Source organism: Pterocles gutturalis, unplaced genomic scaffold (assembly GCF_000699245.1).
Source record: "Pterocles gutturalis isolate BGI_N339 unplaced genomic scaffold, ASM69924v1 scaffold14711, whole genome shotgun sequence".
NCBI classification, from domain to species: Eukaryota; Metazoa; Chordata; class Aves; order Pterocliformes; family Pteroclidae; genus Pterocles; species Pterocles gutturalis.
Genome location: NW_010100611.1, coordinates 8,875 through 31,297, shown reverse-complemented (window position 1 = coordinate 31,297; position 22,423 = coordinate 8,875). Strand labels below are relative to the sequence as shown.

Sequence of the window (22,423 nt, the reverse complement as noted above, 5' to 3'; positions counted from 1 at the left end):
GGAAAGAGAGAAGATGGGCAATTAAAACGGGTATCACTCTCTAAATCCCTTGTAACACGGACAAAGTGACCTGAGAGAAAATGAAGTAGCCACACTTTTAGAAAACAGTGACATATACTGTTTACACAAAATCATGTAAATTGTAGTTTGTTTTTATCCTATGTTAAAATTTCTGAAATTTCTATACATTATGGAAGTAAACTACAGTCTCACCTTTGTGTGCTACGTGACTGAGTAGAGAAATGCCATGCTCAACAAGGCAAACGACAGTATTTTGTCACAATTTTTTTGGCTCACCTACCTAGGTCTGTTTTGCTATGTCTGGTGGGGGGTGTTGAAAAGGAAGATGCAAGAAAGTAGGGAAACAAGGAGCTGTGATTTGGAAGATGACCTAGAGCAACTCGGCAAGGTGACCAGAGCAAGCACCTGAAACTGGAGGGCGAAGGAAGGACAGCAAGATTATAAAAGAAGCATGAGACGGGAGATAAAGGTATTGTGATAGGTTAGAGTAGATGATACCTTTTGGGGAAGGAAACAAAAGGCAAAGGTTCTTAGAGGTAGTGTGGAGTGACAAGTATGAAACCAAGGGCACAAAGGTGACAGCCTGTCAATAAAAAGACTGGGGGGTAGGTACCCCAAAAAAGACAGACTGTAATGGGCACTAGAGAATTCACACGGGATAGAACTGGGCAAAAGACATCACGCTTGGAGAAACAGGCTGAAGAGTCCCACCCGCTACTATGCAGGACTCCCTAGGGGTGTGAAGAACACTCAGAAGAACCTTAAATTCTACTTGACATCTACACCAGTTATCATTATTTGTGAAAGCATCCTGTGTTCTAGTTTACACCAAGTTATGCTGCTACTGTTAGTTATTCCAACACCGCTCCTACATTTGGCAATGGATGTAACCGTTTAGACGTTGCTCATGAATCACACGTTACTGGTGAAACATTCTTGCAGTCTGTTGTTTTTAAAAGTTCAGGAAGTGATACAAACACACAAACCTCTGTATTAGATGAACTTTATTAAATTGCAAAGTTAACTCTGTATTTTTAAATCAAGATAACTGATGCACAATTAATAGGCAGTTATTGAAATTAATCTTCCTTGCTCTCTAATATGTAGCTCCATCACATCTTAACTGCACACTATTCAAAACTGTATTCTGAAGATGGAATTTTAATTTCCTCTAGAGTTTCTTGGGTTTTGGGTGGGGGTTTTTTTTGGTTTTTTTTTTTTTTTTGTTTTGTTTTGGTTTTTTTTTGGTGTGTGTGCAGAGCACAGCAGTATCATATTTGAGGACTTCAGAAACATCAGTGAAGGATTTCATAACACTTGTAGGGCAACAATACTCCATATGTTCAAAGTACTGACCTCTCTCCTGCAAATGTAGACCTCAACTTCTTAAGTCAGAAATACCAGAAGAGGCAACTGCTAGAAGTCAATTGCTACCTATCAAAAAGGATCTAAGAGAGACAAAGATAGAACCTAACTCCCCAGTGCAGTATTAAATTTCCTTAAACATGAGATTCTCATTCTGCTCCTACAAGTCCCAAATTCAATCAGCTGAACAGCTTCCTATCGGTGCAAAATATAAAGCAAGGATCATAATAAAATATCAGAACAAAATCCTGATTTCATCTTAATAGTAAGACCATTCTACACATTTTGTGAGATAAGAAGAATGTGAATAGAAGTGGTATTATGTAGTTAGTCGAGGAGTAGTAGTATGACATAGTTAAGAACCAGAGTGTGACAAAGGTGAAAGGAATTTAAGATGGCTGGAAAACGGTGAGAGGAAATGACAGGGATGGACAGAGAAAAGCAGAGACTCTAACCCAAGTTAAATCAATGTTTGTTCCCAGACTGGTTGCAAAAACAGGCAGCATGCATGGATCCAACATAACTAAAACCCCATTACTTCTGATCATCTTCTTTTTCATTCTCTTTTGACAAATTCTATGAGGCAGGACTGGTTTTGTTCTCATCAGCAGCAGAGCAATGCACTGTCATGCACTGAGCAGAACTGGGTCCTTGTCCTCTGGGCTGATGGGGTTGCAAGAGGTGGACAACGCACTCTCAGCCCCAGGGAGAAGGAATGAGCACGTGGCACTGCACTGAAGCCACAAACCCAACACAGACATTGACTGGCTACAGGGGCAACATCCCCCTTTTGGGCTGCAGGAGATGTGCATCAAGTGGAGGGCCAGATATGGACAGGGGAAACCGGAAAAATAAGCATATAAAAAAAAAAGAGTGGCAACCAGAAATAAAATCCTGCTATTAAGTAGTATTAGAGTCACCTCCTCTCTCACTGGAGAAAATCCAAGAAAAATCCATCCATGTGGAATTACATTGAAATGGCTTATCAAAACTGATCTTATAGATGCCTATGTGCTTTCCGAATACAAACTGCTCACTTCAGGCAGTGTTTCCCAAGTTGGTGCTCATCCATTTACAGCTTATATCCCAAATAAAATAAGAAACATTCATTAGTACCCTTGTAGGTCTGAAGTCAAGATTTGTTACTAACAGCATCCCAGTAAAAACATATGTTGTTTTTCACAAGCTGAAACCCACAATATTTTACCCAATTCTATATTCAATTTAAAAAATGGGATATGCATGATTGTATTGGGGTGTCTATGCCCAAGTGCTGGCAATGGGGGGCTGCAGTGCTGCCTCTCTGAGGGGTTCCAGCCGGTCCCAGCCGGCTCCAACGGCCCCACCGCAGGACACAGCTGAGCCCCTCAGCCAAGCTGGGGGTGCTGGGGGAAAACAGGTTTCAGAAAAGGGCAAAAGGCGGCACAGGCAGAGGAGGAGGAAGCCAAGGAGGGAGCAGCAGCAGAGGGAGGGTGCATCCAGCTTCACATTGTCATGGCCGCTGGGACCTTTCACAGATGGCAAAATAGTCTCACAGCTCAAACATGGCCTCTGGAAAGACAGTAACTGTAGAGCATGCTCCCTGGCATCTGAGTGAGCTTCTTGGGACAACTCTGGAGTGTACGGGGTGCATGGGGTGCCTGTGCCCAGGCAGTGGCAGTGGGGCTGCAGCCCGGGGAAGGGCCCGTGCTGGAGCAGGGAGACGTGTGAGGAGGGAGAAGCGGACGAGAGGGGCTGTGAGGGACCCACTGCAACCCCCATCCCCACCCCTGCACCCCTCGGGGGAGAGAGTCGGGAGTGAAGGGGGGACTGGGAAAGGAACGTGTTTTAATTTTTGACTTTATTTGGCAGTAAATTTAATTTTCCCCAATTCGAATCTGTTTTGCCCCTGACAGCAATTGGTAAGTGAACTCCCTGCCTTGTGTGATTTTTTTCAACTTATTTTCTCCCCCTGTCCTGCTGAGGAGGGGCAGTGAGAAAGCAGCTGAGGTTGGCTGCTGGCCAGGGCTAACCCACCGTTTTGGTGCCGAGCCTGGGGCTTCAGGTGTTCACGGCAGCAACAGTAACTGGCAGAGGAAGAGGCCAGAAGCCAGACTGGAGAACACCAGGGGATGCAGTAATTGTGGGGAGCTTGGATGGATGCTGGTGTTGGGAATCTGCTGTCATAAAGTGGTGACAGGTCAAAGAGAGAAGTTTTATTGTTTATACACTGTTCTTTTTTTTTTTTTTTCTTTTGTGATGATGATAACGTTAGATTTTTGATGTTGGGAATTTTTGTTGATGTAAGTGAAGGTCATAAAGAATGTGTGATGAATGTATATTTTAATAATAATTACCAAGCGTGTGTGTGTCACAGAGGCAAGGGGTGGAATGGTGTGGAGGAAGCTGTGACTGGCACAGGGCAGCCCCTGGGCTGTTCCCAGGGCAGCCAGCTCTGCAGCCCCACCGCTACCCAAATGTTGGTGTTTGCACATACACCCAGTCCCTTCCACCGCTCCTACAACCCCTGGCTCCAGGAGACATGAAAAAAACTCTCAAGTATTTTGATTTACCACAATGTAAACCGTCCTCACCTGATTGAAAAGATTGTGAAAGAAAAATCACTGAGGGGTCAAATTAGTCAAAGCCATAACAATATCGTAAGAATTAGAATACATGATGCCATTCCATTAAAATGAAAATGGTGCTCACGGTTTATTTGTGTGAAAACAGAAAACACTTATTCGGAGAACTTAATGCATTATTTAATTTTGGTATTTTGAAACTCAAAGTTATGAGCTGTCTTTTAGTTGTAATCCTTTTAGATTCAAAGAATATATTTCAGTGTAAAGCTGAGTTCTGGTATAACGACAATCAGATAACCATGTCAGTTGCTCATGTGTTTTCTTCCAGAGTCTTTTTAGCCTTTTATAAGAGTTTTGACAATTTTGTATTACCTATAAAGCCTGCATAAAGTGATTAACAGATAAAAAAATTCAGTCACTAGACTTAGATCACAGGAAAGCTACTTAGTACATAGTCCAATCGGTAAATAGCCACTTAATACCAGTTTAAGTTTTTATCAATTGTTTCATTTGTGCTCTTTGCCTGCAAGAGTTAAGTGTGATAATGGAAACACAAATATTAAGTTTAAAGTTTCCACATTGATCTAAAGTGACCTATATACCAAAATATTTATGAGAAATAATACAAACTGAATGGAAATATGCCAAAAACTGTCCAGGTCTTAAACATAATCAAGTGTTCTCACCAAATTAAGAGAAACTGGATTATTAACAGATAGCGAGACAGACAATATCACAAAACACAGGTTCTTTTAGTAATCAAGAAGGATAATTTATGAGAGGACTTGCAATAAACATGTAGATTTACAACAAAGAGGGGATGAGAAAGCTCAAAGAGGGGAGAAAACACATCTGTTGGATCAAGGGTTGCTACATGATTTGTTTCTAATGTGCCTTGTATAATCAAAACTCATTGTGGGGGAGATCTGGGAATGCAGATCATGGTGGGGACAGCTCTTCTATGAAATGTTTAATTAATACATTGAGTATTGCTATGAACTTAAAAAAAAAAAAAGAAACCTCAGACAAAAGAACCCCACAATTGATTTTAACTGGAGGTATTCTCTTAATGTTTGCATGAAGAGAAGTGTTCCCAAAGTGCTCTATCATATTCCTTTAACTCAATCACTGCTCATTTGCTCTGTGTTTAAATTCACCAGTAAGAATATCACACAAATAAACACACTCCATTAAACTCATTGATTGATTTTGCATTCATGCCTACCAGCAAACCACAGTGCCAGGCACAGCTGTGCCCAGTACTGTACAACACAGAAAAATCAGAGATCTTGCCCTTAACAGAGCTTACTGAGCCCGGAAGATGTAACAGTTGAATGACAAGGAAATAAGGTTAGAAGAAGACAAGAATTAGAAAGAAAAAGTGCAGATTGGGTCAATTTTTATTGCCACTTACAGCAGCAGTAAGTCAGGACCCACGTGCTATGCTGACCTTAGATGGCAGTTGTTCATATGCATCATGAAAAAACGAAGTATTGAAGAGGACATGGTAAATCCTGCAGAGATTCTGACTGGGAGCTGCTCCCTTGCTTGGGCAAGAACAGCATGGAGGACAGCAGAGCAGGGTTTGGCTGAGAAATGCAACGTGGCTGGAACACAGTCAATGCCACAATGCATAGTGCTGGAAGCTTGCACTCTGGATGAGCAGAGTGAGTAAGACTTGGTGAAAGCCTTGACTGCCTGCCATTGCTGTTGTGTATGACAGAATTGGAAATCACTGGGCAGTCGTATTTTGTGGAGTTAAACGCATGCATGTATAGTTAAGTAATTCTAATAGCAGTGGAACAAGCCAATAATAGCACTGGCAATGGGGACTGAATGGAGCCTATTTCTGAAATACCACCAGTGCAGAAGTGGCAAGAATTGGACATTGTCACGTGTGCCTCTATAGAAAAACCAGAGGGTAGTGTCAAAGCTATCCATCAACTTAGTATGACTGAGAGTTGGGGAGAGGTAATGTGTTAAGATATGAGAAAGTTGTAAAAGCTCAACTTTGGCTCCTGTAGTTCTGGCTGAAAAACAGCCAATCCGCTGGGTATCAGAAGGAAAGTTTTGTGAGTGAATAAGGATTGTAACAAACCTCAAACTACGATTTTTCATTAAAGAAGAGGCACAAAAGACAATCGCTCACAGGTATAGATTAGACCAATGAAATTAAAATCTTGGTTTGTGGTGCCTATTTTACTTTTAGAACAATAAACAAGCACTATAACTGATGCTAGCTTATCCTTTTAGTGTCAAATTTTGGTGCCAATGGTTCATAATCACTGAGTTGTGCACCAGGTTGGCTAGAAGACCTGAGTTTCTGTGGAGAGGGAAGATTTTCCTTTGTATGGAAATAAAGTTGCACGACTAATGCAAATTCTAACAAAGCTACTTGTGTTGGAGCAAAGACTCAGTCACATATGCTAAGGGTGAGAAATAAAATGAACAAACATGCAAATTTAAGAATAATTTGAAAAATTACTAAGTGCTGTTGAAACATCTAACACTCTACAATCACATTTCTTCATTACTGAATGACCAACTTCTGTTCTTTGTCAACACAGGCAGACTTTAGAGCCACGAACAGGCAGGATGCTACATACAGACCTGGGAAGGACCTGAACTCTAGTAATAATGTTACCCTGTTAGAACAAATACAGGACAGGGAAAACCAGTGGCACACAAAGACAAAAACACAGCTAAAAAGGGACTCAGCTTCAGACTGGAGAGCTTCTGGGATGGTTTGTGTACTTTCTGGTATTACAAATAGGGAAGAGGGAAACAGTTTATCCATTGTTTTAGAAACCAAAACCATTGGATTAATTTCCAGAAGTAAAGTTAAGTACAGGAGGACAGAAATTTCCATTCTTAAGCAGCTTTGCTTGGGTGTTTTCCATAATTAAAGCTGGATGAAAATAGGAAATTCTAATAACATTTAATTAACATTCTCTCTTTAAAGTTAGATATACCTGTACCCTGGTCTCATGGATTCTAGCTTGCGCGTTGCTACAAAAACAACTGATTAACACTACCAAAGGCGTCTCTGCTTTAGCTGTTTTTTATGAGAAAGGCTCATGAGATTTCTCTCAAAGTTTTTATTTTTAAACATAGATGTTTTGAGTATCTAGGAGGAAGGCAGAAATTTAAAAAAATTGTTACTAGTCAGAACCTTATCCAAATGCATTCTAATCAAGCTCTCTGAATTTCCACTCGTATATTAGGGAATCACATTTCAAGATAACACATCCTTGTTCAGAGTGCCTTTAATTCCAATTTATTTACTTCTCCTTGTTTAAACAGTTTAGAGTAGTGTAAAGCAGTGATTACTGAAAACCAGTCTAAATTATCAGCCATTAAGCCATTTTTGATGGAGTGATATTTACTGTCAGTATTTCTCATAACAAAAATACCTCATGGTCCCTCCCTGAAAGACAAGAGCCTCCAAGTAAGAGTTTTGCAGCTACCTTGTGTCTTCTATTCAAGTACAAAATAATCTACCAGTTGATAGGATTATAGCAACTATCAGAATGAAACATCTCCTTACCTTTCTGTGGCCTGATAATAAAAGATTGCGTAGCTCCATTCACCAGTCGGCAATATCCGTCTATCAAGTCAGCCATATTCTCTGCAATGGTTAAGGATGGCGCTGTCACTGTCAGAGGCTAAAGAAGGAAAAAAACAAGGCACCAACAAAGAGGTATTATTGTAGTTGCAAACAGTGAGTAGAACAGCTGTGTTACTGCATCAGAACTTTACACACACTTGCAAGCAGTAAACAGAAAAATGTGGGTGAGCACAGAACTATCAGATTCTTGCTTTACCTTTTATGTAGCAAATTTAAAACACAAGGTTCAGAAAGCACAGCTGATAAAACCCTCCACCCAAATGTAATATTAATCTGGGTTTAAGTGGCTTGGTAGCTAAACTTTCAGTCAACCACTGCTCATTACAACTGCTATGACTTTTACAACTCCAATTATGACAATTCTAAAGAAGCTGCTTACTCCTTAAAACTCTTAAAGGTGGTATCTTTTTCTACCCTTCTGCAGCAAAAAAAAAAGTCACCATCCCAATTTCAAAAAAGATAAAAATCAATAAATAGCGAAGACAGCAGAAAAGGAGAGATATACAAACTGCTAATTTTAATACCAGTAACATTCATCATCCTCTGCACAGATTTGCCAACTTGCCCTCAATCATTCTGTGTAACAGTGACTGTTTTCCAGTGCATTGGACTAAGGAAAAGATTTTATTTCACTCCCAGCTCTGTCTCCATGTAGTATTTCCCCTTTCCACAAAAGTTAAATTGCTCAGTTTCCTCTTTAGGATGTAGCAACATATACATCTGCAGGCTACTACTAAGTTGCATTTAAGGGCTAGTATTTTTAAATTAAGCTTCTTTTACAAATACTGAAGTATACAAGCACCAGACACAAACCCTGAAACACGTAATGAGCACCAAATCTATTTTGAAAAAAAAAAAATCTGACTAGCAGAATGACGACTGTTCACAATCAACTTCCCTTTCCCCTTAAACAACAAGAAAAATCAAACTGCAGAATGCCCAGAATGCCAAATGATAAAAAAATAATGCACTGGCTCTAACTACAGGAGGAGCAAGAAAGTTGAACAATAACTGAAGTCTTTGCACACATGCACAGCAGGCAGTCCCCAGCTTAAAGATGCACACACAAAAGTGAAGTATACTTTTAGTATATCATAAATACACTGACAGTACAAAAATCTAGAATGAAGTTACAGATCAGAACAGAAATACAATATACAGAATGTCTTCATTAAGAGTTTACTGATCTCCACCCCTTCCCAGGAAAACCAAAGCAAGTAAGTTTATCACAACTGTCAATATCATACCTCAGGTGCACCTGCTATCTTGAGTTGCAACATCCCTTTTCTGTCCTTATCTTCACTGTTTGAATACTGAATAGTTTGCACTTGATTAAAGTCTGCTAGATGAGTTGGCTGCAGAAAGGCAAAGGAAAATGTGGGGAAATTTTCAAAATTACAGCAGGATGCTCTGCCTTAATTCCTGATGCTGCAAAGCACACATAGACTTGGATCTCCAGATTACACTTGTAGAAATCTGTTCCTCTGTTTCTTCACACTTTCATTAGGCTTTGGCTAACAACCTACAGAAATATCCACGGTATTTGCAAAATGAAACCAAGCACCAAGTTTGTCTACAGAGGTCACTGCTGAGTAACTGCAGGGACATGCTGAAGTACTTCGTGGAAACTACCTCTTGGAGGTTAAGATGAAAAACTCAACAGGTTAATCACACGATATCTGCACTCAGAGCATACTAAACATACCGCCAGACTCCTGTACAAGGTACGTTCTTAGCTGGCTGTGTATTCCTGATCTCCAAAGCTTTTCAATACCTTTGAATTAACTTCAATAGAAGTTGGACGTGAGCTCAACCTAAGTCACGACTGTAAAAGTCCCAAACATTTTGCTGGAAGAACCTGCCTGAATGTAATTTCCTTGCACCATGAAAGTGTAAAGGAAATATTGTAATACGGTCAATATCGGGCAATGAAAAGGCTATTAAGGGCATGAAGTAAAGCAAATAAGCCAGCAATGACTGCACAAATGCAGAACAGTAACCCATTAAACAAGCTCTTCATTTACACATTCTAAGAAAGAGGAGACTAATTTAGAATAATTTGATGACTTTCTATCTAAATAACAGCTGTATACATTGAATTCCCCAGCACTTCGGTGTTTAACTCAAAGATTAGACTTGTCATGCCCCTTTCTGTGAAGTTCAGTTCACAACAGGCCATGGTTGTTAAGAGAAAATTACTGAGAAAAGAAAACAGAAGTAGACTTACATTTGCACCCTTGTCTGTAAGGTAACTGATTCCTTCTTCTGGGCCGATTGCCAGTTCCACTGAAATAATCCAGCTTGACTTCAGAATCAAAGGAGAGACAGGACAAAATTTCAACAGTAAGACAAGACACTGGTAGGGAACACTTATCTTCCAGGGCTATAATGACAGTTTTTAGTAATGAATCTCTAGGAGCTTTTAAACTCTTCAAACTATTTAAAATATATCCAAATCAAGTAATTCTATAAGTAGCAAAGCTCCTCATGACTGGTTTCCTGGAGATCCATGCCACTCAAAATGTGTTTCCATGTGTTTTATCTTAGGTCTACATGAGAACTACATATTTCCTGCATTTCCTCTTCTCACAGACATCGATGTTCACGTTCTAATTTCTACTTGAGTGTCTATTTTCACAAAGCTTGCAGACTTAAGGCTCCTTCTCAAAAAATTTTTTTTAATTGGTAGAGATTAAAAGGCATTAGAGGAAAATTTACAAACAGGAGAAGCTGAGAAGTCTAATTTCCTCACAAAATCAACTTAAAAATTGCTTGACTTTCACCAACGAAGCACCAATAAAAATATTTAATAACATACAGTTCTTACCCTACTAATGAATGGTGCTTTTTAAACAGGCAACTGAGAAAGCTCTAAAAAAACCAATAAATACATTTTGTTGTTAATGAAATCAAAGGACCCACCTCTACATCAAAACAAGAACCAAGCAAGCAATTAGTTGCAGAACGAAGTAAAACCAAATAGACTCATAACTACAGTATACATTCTGGATACTGCCACATTTCTCTACTTACACCGAGAGCACACTTGAAGCATTCCTTGTCAAATCTGTACACTGGAGAGAGGATCTCAAAGAATTTCAAAATACTTTCTTCTCTATTGAGGTTGGCAAATTGTCGAAATGTTTGTTGGATTAATTTTCGTAGTGTTTTGGCCTGTGTATTAAAATGTTTAAAAATAGATTATTTTAAATCTCATCAGTGACTGCATTTTAAGAGTTTCAGTCACTTAGCAGCACTAACAGTTTCTTTATCAGTAAGATGCAGACAATTCTCAAGAGAAAAAAGAAACTTCAAAACGTAACAGTTCTGCCATCTAACTTCTGCTTAGGAACAAAATTATTTCTGCTAAATATTATAGAGGCAATATCCTAACTAATAATGTTTTGAAGAAATTACAATAGAAGACAACGTTAACCTTTGCAGTAACTATTTTTTTCTAGATTCCTTATTTCTCCCAACTTCTTAACTGTGTGCCAATACAAAAACACAGCAACCTACATCTTCATACTACGTTTTAAACACAAATCATCATTCTCTTATCTGGTAGTAACAACCCAGCTGTAGTTGTGTCAATCTCTGCACACAGTATCTTAGACTATCTGTAATACAGTGAATTCTGAAAGTCTGATAATACTCAAAATGACTTCCATATAAAAAGATAAAATTTAAATAGTAAATTAAAAAATAATACAAAATAAACCAACCACTTATGTAAAACTATTTTAACTATATTGCATATAATTCTATTAACTGTATTCAGGGTAGAAACAACCACTTAGAAAGTGCAGCACAAATCATCCTCCCAGCATCTGGGACAGTGGGACAGAGCAGGACACCTAATTACAAATCCTGAAAAATACGTAGAGGATACAAGCAGATTTTCAAATAACTGCATTTTTTCTTTTTTAAAGGATATCCAAACTGCCTGTATATAAGGTGTAATTCCTGGGAAGACTGCCACTCATATGAAAATAAAAACAGAATCTGAGAAGCAATCTCTTTAACATGCTCCAAAACTGAACAATCAATCAAGAATTCTGAACGAAAACCATCTGTTTCTAAACACTAGACTTCATCTGGACAAAAGTGCAGTGCCTTCTTCTCATCTGTCCTAATCCCAAGAATCACAAAATCATTTAGGTTGGAAAAGATCTGAGAGTACAGGCATGCTCTGGAAGTAGTGGAGGGGCGGGTGACCCCCTGTTTACATCACATAGTGCTAAAATGTCAAAACCACGAACACATCTATTCTTTTTCCCTCTGCCAAAGCTTGAGCTGTGTCTAGAGTGACTAAATGGGTTTAAAAAACCTTAGTAATGCTCATTTCTAATACATCCCTTTCTACCAGCTAACAATGATAGAAGGCAAATCCATGCTTATTTTTGCAATATGTCAAGGTTAAGACAGGAATTACCATTGTTCCTCTACCAAAACAGATCTGAATGTCCTATTGTAAAAGCATTAAAACTCTTCATTCTTTCACAGTGCCTGTAATATAAACTTCCTTTCGTTGTCAGCACTTCCAGTTAGGTTAGGCATTCATTTTTAGTAAGTCTTTAAAGAACATTCAGAACTATAGCCAGATTTTTTTAAAAGGAGTGTTCAGAAAAGGGTTTTCTCTGGACTTTTCTGTCATCTTCCTTTTTACAGGGAAAACTGGCATTAAGGGAACTGAAGACTTTAGCCTTATCCGAACACCTGGCAAATACCAAGAGCAAGACACTATAAAAGCAAAAAAAAAAAAATCTGGTAGCTCAAGTTGTCCCAGTTCAAAATCATTGATCTTCACAAAGTGAAAAAGTCATTTAATAATTTGAACCAATCCTAGATTATTTTTAATAGGGATTTCATTTTCATTAAAAAGCAGATACATTTTTCTTTGTTTTTTCTCTTCATATTGTCCCACATTTTTTTCATGTCTTTGCAAGGTTCTACTTAGCTTCACCTTCCAGCAATTCCTGATACTTCTTTCTGCTATCCTCTCCATTTCACCATTTCTAACCAGCAGTTTTCTTTGTTGGTCAGCTTTCTGGCTCCCTAATACCATTTTTGAAATAGTTATTCATTCTTTTACATCTGGAGCCTTTCACCACAATTTCTGCCTTTAGCAGAGAATACATTTTCAGATAATTGCTTAAATTAAAATGCAGAGGGATTACAGAAATCCACTTGACTTCATTAGCTGCTGATTTTCAGAAGTCTTTTGAAACAAAGCCCCTTCATGACAGACCTTGTCTGTTTATCCATTTAAATCACAATGTAGAAACTTGCTAAATGTGAGGTTGAATTCTATTATTTGTATAAAACCATCACTGCTTGCCAAAACCAGCTCTAAAATAACAACTTATGATTTATATTTTCACGTATGAATGATAAGAGATATTTTACCAAGACATTCATACCAAGACAGCTATATAAGTAAAAATACTTGGTGACTATTCTTAAGCCCCCTTTTCAAAACACGTTGAGAAAAATTTGCATTTTTTACTCTGGGAGCATATGGACTTCAATGTAAGTGAGATTCAACTAACATTTAGAGTTTTAACTAGGATTAACATAAATGGAAATTACTGGAAATCTTCCTTGAACGAGTGGGATACAGTCTTGAGCAAGGAGGGCAGAATACGGTTTATTGAGTTGCCACTGAAAATACGCTTTTTTCTTACCTGCCTCCTTTCTCCTTCTCCAGAAGTTTGTTTTTGGTTTTTTTTTTTTTTTGGTAGGGAGGAAGGGGGGAGGTTATTTGATACAAAAGGATCTGAGGACTTGAGCTTTTATCCACAAGGTTTGAGAGGCAGAGGTGTAGTTCTCTCAGCAAGGCCACGTAAATCACTACTATCTTAGTTCTGCCAGCACAACTGCACAGCAATTCCTTTAAAACTATACGGTGAAAATGATAAAGCAGTTTTCAGATTACTGACCCTTATTTTTTTCTCAGTAGTATACAATTGACTGGAACTATAATTACCTTCACTGAATCTAGTAAACTCTTCGGAAAAAAACGTCTTAAACCAACATCTTTCCTGAAACAAAAACACACACAGCATTAGTACAAGAAACATTGCGCAATATTATATTGCTTTTTCAAGGTGGTGTTTTGGGTTTGGTTTTGGTTTGGTTTTTAACCAGCACATGCAATCTAGTAAATGATTTTCATAGTAAGGTCTTTGACAATCTCAAGAGTAATAGCCACAGTACCACTAAAATGCTAACCACAGCCACTCCACAGCAAATGCGTGATAGCAGGATCTTCTAGTTTAAACTCAAAAGGATATCACAGTTACAGCTGGTACCTGGTGTGGAAAGTGGATTATTTGAAATGTTGGCTTGGGCACAGAGAAGTTTTGAAAATAAAAGCTGTTATTTTTACATGTTTTATTCGTTTCAAGAATATTGAAAAAAAATACTCTTACAGCATGTGGTAAGGTGAGAGGGGAACAACATGAAAACGGCAAATTCTAATAAACACAGCTTAAAACTGAGCAGGTGATACAACATAAAGGAAAGGACCTCCCATGATATAATCTCAGGAAACATACTGACTGCTGTTCCACTACTGTTTTACCCTTTGCAACACTATAACTGAAGGGTTTTTTTTAATTTTTACTGTCATTTTTTTCCTCATATTGAGCATCTAACGTTAAAATTCCCAGCTTTTTATTGCAAGTAATCTCACTTTTTGCATCTGTAAATCAGGATCCTAATTCTGTCTGAAAGCTCAGATTTTGCAAACTGAATTACTTCAAGCTCACTTTCACATTTATAAATAGGGTTGCAGCCTTGGTTTGAAATCCAGAGAAGTCAGGATTACATATTTTTGCAGCTCAGATGTGCTGCACCTAGCTTATGTCCAACGTGTGCATGCATTACTACAACTAAACATTAGCATCAAGAAAGATGCCTGAGAAGTTCCCAGAGATACGTTAGTGCAGAAGATGATCATTATACAACCAGGTATAACAAATGTTGTATAACCATGAACTAGTTGTATAGTATTAGCAGAAAATTTGCAGGAGACAAAGGAAAAACTGAAAGAAAAATGTAAATAGGAAAAGGACTTATAACCTTGGCTCTCAAAGGCATTACTGGCTTTTTTCCTTTAAATTGAAGAGGTTAAAATCTCTTCTAAACAAACACCCTCATCTGCTTCTGAAATGAGTATGAAAGCGAGCTTTCCAAGCATGCTTTGAACATAAACAGAAATACCTCTGGAATTCTTACAGTTGGCAAAAAAAGAAAAGCTGTTAGCAAGTCTGAGATACACAGTATCTGTTTACCGCTACCTAATGGTGCAAGAAGAAAGCCAATGTTAAAGTAAAAATAAAAAGCTTACTCAAAATAATAAAACAGAGTATTTTTAAAGCTCTTGAAAGACAAGTAGTATATGATTTCAGAAAACATACTAAAAACATCCCCAACTAAGAGGAGCAGAACGCTCACATGCAGCAGCGAACACTGGCATCTGTGCAATGACAGTAAGCTGGAAGATTATAAAACTTTCATAAATGTTAATTCCTTTGATGCATTTCTTCTCAAATGCAAATTATATGCGGTTTATCATCTCACACGGTTAAATAAATCTAACACACTATTACCATCTAAATAACATGTAAAGACATTCTGACAAGGAATATATTAGTTTAACATTAAGAATTTGAGAAAGAAATGGTGTTTTCAAAAACGAAGCACCCTGCAGCACTCCAGTATTCCTCATCTTAACAGCACTACAGCGCATGGCTGCAGCAATCTGCTCAATTTCTTACTAAAATGAGTTGTAGAGTAGCCCTTTGTACAGATCTGTATGTAACAAATTCAGACAGAATTCTTATGTACAGTACAGCAAAAGACAAATCTTAATAAAATGTGTTAATAAAGCATATCTTGTGCTTAACTGAGATAGCAAATTTATTTACTGAGGGAGAATTTAACATAAGAAGCATACACAATTAACACCATGGTCAAGATCAAACTATGGGTTCCTAAAAACAAGAGAATAAGCATTGGAAATTGGAACATACAAACAGTTTTAAACACAGAACCCTACAGACTCCTTCCCTCCTCAGCTGCACTGCGTGAGGGTAAAACAGCCAGCTTGGGATACACACCAGCTCAGTCCTCCAGATTACGAACTCAGACATCTGTTCTCTGATTGCCAGTAAGAGATAATTAGCAGCGAGATCCTGGTTCATACAGTTCTACTCCAGCTTTGTATTTAACATCATCTACTTCATCCTACTTGTGTGCTTAAATATAAATTTATTTTTTTAATGTATAAACTTCAATACAGATAGATGGTACCCCGCTTGTCAAATAATGATAAGCAGCTTTAGGGAACATACATCTTTATTTCTATTTTTTCATCTCAATTCAAGTTACAACAAAAAAAGTAATGTTAGATTAACATAATAGACTTTAACACGCTTTTTACAAAATTGTGGCTGCAGCTGTTCCTTCATATAGCTCCCATTTTTGTACTTGTAATTATCCCTGTTCTATGCTAACAGGCTTCACATTTATTATGAAAAAATTCTTCTTTCATCACATGAAGGCCCAACCATTAAAGGCTACTTAACAGTTTGATTTTATCTACCATTTCCCATCCAGATTTCGTCTTGTATGAAAATCTGATCAAAGACGAATGTACATCAAATAGACATCTGACAAAGACAGGCAAGAAGCAATCACACCAAATGCAAAAAAGTGCCATTTAAAAATTGTACTCAGCTGGTTAAGTACCTCATGATGCACTAAAACTAGCAAACCCCCCTCCCCAAACAAACAAAAAGCCACACTTGAGATTACTTATGTAGATAAACTTTTATAGGCTATTAAGGTGTAAGATCGAATGAATACATTTTGGGGATCACTAGCACTTTTTACACAGTCTTGACAGCTTATAATTATCTATAGCCACTTTAAGGTGCTTTTATCCTTCACCTCTCCCAGCTGAGTCCCATACACACCATATTTTGCTTTTCAAACCAAAAAAAAAAAAATCTTAAAGCACACAACTCTACACTTCCAATTTGGCACGGCATTAAGATGTTAGATTTTGCATACCAGGGTTTTGCTTCACTTTTTCACAGCAGTAATCAATTTATTTCCTACCAAAACAGGTACTGCTTGGAAAACGCACTGAAATAAACACCTCATTGTTAAACTGGGAGCAGTCCCATACTGAGTCCTCCAGGAACTCTCACCTGTTATAGTTATTAATTAGTACTTCGTGTCATGTTATGACCCTTGTTTCCTTTGTCTCATTTCTTCCAAATTTGTTAACCTAATTACTAATGTTTGTAGCTTATGAGTTGCTAAATAACTGACTTAAAAATATCTTTCTCAAGTTCTTGCTGAGACATGTAGACTGCAAAACCTGTAATGCACAAGCTCCCTTTTCTGGAAGAGGATGACATGGGATCAGAATTTCTCCAGGTCGTAGTGCTTTCAGATCTTTTCTATATCACCTTTTAGCCTTGTCTATCTGCTCATCCTGTTCGTCTTTATTTGTCCCTTCTCTGCAGTTCCTCAACCAGGATATTTCTACTAGAGGCTACCAACAGAAAACTGAAGTCCTTTAAAAAGCCTCTAATATAAACAAAAACAAAGCTTTAAAAATTCTGCACAGATAAGAGGAGCACTATATAAATAGCAGGCACTATATATAAATGAAGGCAACTCATTAAAGCTATCTTTACCTATTAAAATCATATAGTTTCCTCAAAAAACCTTGTGAACTTATTCATTGTGCTGAAAAACCTTATCTTCCACCTCCAAATTCTCTAATTTCACACCTCTAAAAGTTACCACGTGATTTACTAAAAATAAAATAAAAAATAGAGACTCCACTACTACACCAACCTTTTATCCCAATTTTACGCTAAACTGTACAACATCTTTTAATAATCAGTGGTAAAGAGCAGATCATTGGCGGATGTACGTATAAAACACTGTTCCACTAAATTAATATAGATAAAACCAGTTTTGAATCCCTGAAGCTTCTGAAGGAATTTGGATTGTTTGGACTGAAGCCATCTGTTGTACAACATGATCAAGTACCCAAAACAGTTTCAGTCTAAGGATGTTTTTTGGTCATTTTAAAATTCGTGATACATAATAAGCTTGCTAATTGCAAGGTAACAATTTAGGAAATCCACATACTGAGCAAACAGAATTAAAAATAGACCACGAACATTTTAAAGTAACCCAAACTTTACCACAGATGAGTCACAACTGAAGAATGCTACTACGCACAGAAAGCAATTTAGAAATAAAATCACCTGAGAACTAGACTTGATGAACCCACAAACATTAGCAAAATTGCAAAAAAAAAAAAAATACAATAAGGCTCATGATCAAGTTTAAACAACTCCAACCTTGTTTCCCTGGACCAGAGTTAAAGGTGTTCTTCCTACTTCCTACTTATATACTTTGATAGGTTTCATCATCCTTTTCTTACACTAAAGCACTCGAAGATCTCAATAAACTTCATGGAATAAAAAATTACAACAGAAACATTCTGTTATTGGACGGAATTTGATGTTCCTGATTATGAAGCAGTTCAAACCTCAAGCTAGAGCACAATACTTACTCTAACACTTCATAGTTGGACTTCTTTTCTAATGCATTGCCTCTCATCTCTCCGTAGGATCTCCTGAAGTCAGGAAAAATATTTGAAAGTGACAATTATTGGATGATCCAGCCTAAAATCACAACATCAATGTAGTCAAATCTTTCAGAGACTTACCATTAGAAAACACTGGCAGAATGAATTAAAATATAAATAGTAGTGCATTATTCTCCTACCTCCATAGATCATACTTTATTTCACAAAATTATTTCATGTATGGGACATTACACAGGACTACAGCTGTACTGCATTTTCAGAACCACTTAAAAACAGCTTAACTACACTGCTACCTAAAGAAGTGATCTAACCTGCCCTTCAGCAGCTGCGTTCTACCTCCAACAGTATCTCCCTCCTTTGTAACAACTTCTAAGCCCAAATTTAGTTGTAATTTTGGAAAGTACTTTTCAAAGGACATTTCTATTCTCTGCTAACAAGTTTACATTTCCCATTAATTTCTTATCAATTTTATTTTTTCCCTAATTTCCCAGTGAGAGACAACAGCATAACTAAAGCAAATGTTTCAGGCTGGAAATGGTCCATAAATTAGCAAAAACCAAAACACACATTTCAAAAGCTGCACTGGGAACTCTCTCAAGGACCTCTTATCTGACAAATTTATCTTTATTTTCCAGCCGTCTATAAAGTTGACAAGAACATCAAAAACACCCAAAAGAATCCTTAACATTTAATAATTTGAAAAGAGCACAGTAAAAACTGAGCAAATATAGAAAGGTAGCAGCATTTTTCTTTAATTATATTCTTTAGATGTAGGATTTCTATATGCACAATGACATGACGATTTGCTAAATAACACCACAGATGCATTTTTAAAATATACTTCACTGTACTCTACAGGCCTTTGAACTATTCAGGGGAAGAATTCACCCAAAAGGCAGTATCAAGATGTAATTAATTAGAACTTAAATTAGAATTTAAAGTTAATTTAAAACTCACTAGAAATTGGTTACCATACAGTCTATTCAGTTTTTCTTCAAACTACTTTGTAGCAAAACAGTTCTGATGTTTTATTCAACTATACTGCCCTCAAATAGATGAACTATAAGCAGTTTCAAAATTAATGCATATATTCTGTCAGAAAAAATGTTGAATAATAAATGAAATTATCAGCTTACCGGATTTCAAGGCAACCTAGTTTCAAAGCAATTTCCTGGTCCACTTGATCTGCTATTTCTAACATATAGTCATTTTTCACCTACAGCAAAAGAAGTAGGTATGCATCACAGAGAGATCAGTTCAGTGCCAATACAGACTGAAATACTGCCCAAACAACTTTAGAGTAAGCATGTCTTAATTTTTCTGAATGACTTCTTACGGTGTATGAAGCGAAGAAAGAAGTTCTGTTCATAATATCCACAAATGAGCTGCACTTTTGTAAGGAACCCATTCTGACTGCAATGAACTTGATAAAACCAATTCCTTATCTACATCAGTATTACCGAAGTTTTATTAAATATGCTCAAAATCTTCACAGGAGGCTGAGCAGATGGTCGCACCTGCATTCAACATATGTAAACGTATGCTGTATTCTTGAACCATCTTGGTCAATAGCTTTTTAATTTTGTAGGTGCACGTAATCATGCATATAAACCAGACAAATGTCCGTGCATTACTGTGAAAATAAAAATAGCCGTAAGTAAAGAGTAGTATGAGAAAATCATACTACATACTGACTTAAAATACTGTTTGAACTAGCATGAAGAAGACACAAGAGTGTGACTAGATGGTTACCATCTACAGAAGAAATAAAACAAGCCAAGGAGTGTGCTCTGACCCCGAGGCCAAAGGCTATGGCCAAATGGTCATCCCTCCCAAAGAGGATGGTAGGGCCAGAAGGGTGTATCTGAACCACTGCTGGCACGCAACATCCCTCAGCTGTTCTTGGGCACAGTCTAGAAGAGTGGTAAAGTGACACGCAGTCCAAAAGCTGTACCACAGAGCATGCAAAGTATTCAACATGATAGACTACGATGGGTCAAAGCGTCATCACATGTCCTGGACCTGTTTTATTTACTAACATTGATGTAGGCAGCAAGTCTCCATTTAGCTAATACTTTCACCACATCAGAGTAAGTAATTTATACAGTTATTACCAAAAAAAAAGACAATACAAGAGAACAGAACTAGCGCTGGAGAGCTTAACTCTGCAAATCCTGTCCTCTGTGCAACAGGCATTTTTTACCAGTAACATATCTCCACAGAAGTACAACTTTTCTTTAACGGCTCATATTATCCTCTATCTCATGAAATCACAAAATCTTTATTAAGATCCTAAAGTTGCAGAAAGTCCTGAAATATCACAAAAAACCATGAGTCAGAGATTATATATTATGAAAGAAATAAACTTCACAAAATGTTTTTCGAGTGATGACAAGTTGTAAGAAAAACTATTTCAAACTGCAACTGCTACGAAGTTCGTAATTTAAAAGATAAGAAAGTACAGCAGCAGATTCAGCAGCTGGAGGCCCTCTCCAGCCAGAATCCTCCCAGTAACACGCAAGCATGCACCACAGCATTCCCTCACCACCAATATGACAGCTGGATCCAGCCCTATACTACAAAGCAACAACTGCATGAGACCTTCCTAGTTATGAAGTATATGAAAAAAATTGAATTTGTTATTGAAAGATGGGGAAGAAGAAATATAATAAACCATTCAAGAGTGAGAATATGAATTATTAAAATAGCTGCAGCAGGAGGAGAAATGTTCCTGCATTTGAACTCATACAGGTACTCAACATGACGAAACAATAAGCTTCTAACTCTTCTCAACACCTACAAATCCTAATTAGAGACACAGGAGAAGAAATAATTGTCTTCTAATTTATAAAATCATTTACAAACAATCACACATAAGTTAGAGAGAACTGTCAGTTATGCGACCGCACATGCAATATGTATCTACAGTACATATCACGCGTATGGACTGATTGGGCTCAACTATATGAGCTTCAACAAGGCTCAGTGCTGGCCCAATGAAAACCATTAGCTAGCCTGCCTTGCATCTACCCAAACCAAATACCCATTGGCTAGTTCACCTACATTTAATCACACTTTTTTTTAAAACTACACATTCAATTTTTTGAACCATTTCAACAATTTTGCAGAAATTTCAGAGCTGTTATCCACCTATGCCTTGAGGCATGCAGACAGCAAAAAGAGCAGTCTGTAGCAAAGCAGTTTTTCAACCCTGACAAATAAAACTCCCCCTTGCATAAACTCTGCTAATTTGAAATTTGAGGCTACTAGTATATCATGATAAAATTGGTATTATTCACAGCTCATTGCCTTGTAGATCCCAGTACTGAAGTGCTTCATTTGTTAAACTAAACAGCTTAAGAACATCTTTAGTTTCATGCAAATGCATTTAAAAATGCTGCTAGCCTCAAGTAACTACTATTCCATAAATAAATAAGCAACATTACCCAAACATTTAAAGTCTGGGATTTCTTTCCTCTTGCCCTCTGGCTTGCAAGCTTTCACAAATTCCAGTCATGTTTTTCCAGTTTGACTCTGCCAACTACAGGCACTAGAACTTGACTAAGAAAATTTTAAAAACCTCCTCGGTCTCAAAAATTTGGAAGAAAAAATAAGTATTGTGAAAATTCTCAGCTTATCTGCAACACGGAAGTGAGGTATTTTCACCATAATTTTGTTAGGGTGACAAACAGAAAAAAAGGGGTTTTCTTTGCGCATCCCAGCCCAGAAGAGATGGACAAACACAGACATCTGTATAAAGGTGGAGTAAATTACATATATTCCTTCCATCTCACATTTCAGCCACCAGAGACTCCCCCTTGCTGATTTACTGGGTGGAGGGTGTTTTTGAAGTTCCTTGGTATGGTAACGTCGAGTTTCATGTCTGTCAAATTCACTACATTATTTAACCTGAAGAGTGGGATAAAATGCTTTCATCCGCCTAAGAAAGGAGATGAAAACAGAAAAAAATACCCTCCTTCAGTGTCCACAAGTAACTAATGGTAGCGTTCACAAAATCAGTCATGACATCCTCTCATCAAAATTAACAGCTGCACTTGATTCTCATACAGCACTGCACATACATTATATACACCTATTTATTTTTGTGTTTAAACTTTGGAAGGTACACTGTAAGCTTCAGGAGCCTACAGCCATAATCTTGTGGTCTAATTCGGTTGAACAGTCTCCCATTATGGATAG

General features: G+C 37.5%; 1 protein-coding gene across 1 annotated transcript in view; it reads right to left on the bottom strand.

Moving 5' to 3' along the window:
• Positions 1 to 19,461, bottom strand: part of LOC104466989 (focal adhesion kinase 1) — a gene marked incomplete at its 3' end in the record, with an annotated part of 49,202 nt that extends 29,741 nt beyond the window's left edge. Inside the window, exons 1-7 of the mRNA XM_010080595.1 lie at positions 19,360 to 19,461; positions 18,188 to 18,250; positions 13,568 to 13,622; positions 10,612 to 10,752; positions 9,806 to 9,883; positions 8,826 to 8,933; positions 7,498 to 7,615 (exon numbers count right to left, since the gene is read on the bottom strand). Coding sequence (XP_010078897.1) covers positions 7,498 to 7,615; positions 8,826 to 8,933; positions 9,806 to 9,883; positions 10,612 to 10,752; positions 13,568 to 13,622; positions 18,188 to 18,250; positions 19,360 to 19,424 — 628 coding nt within the window. The remainder of the gene's footprint in view (positions 1 to 7,497; positions 7,616 to 8,825; positions 8,934 to 9,805; positions 9,884 to 10,611; positions 10,753 to 13,567; positions 13,623 to 18,187; positions 18,251 to 19,359) is intronic.
• Positions 19,462 to 22,423: the final 2,962 nt, after the last annotated feature.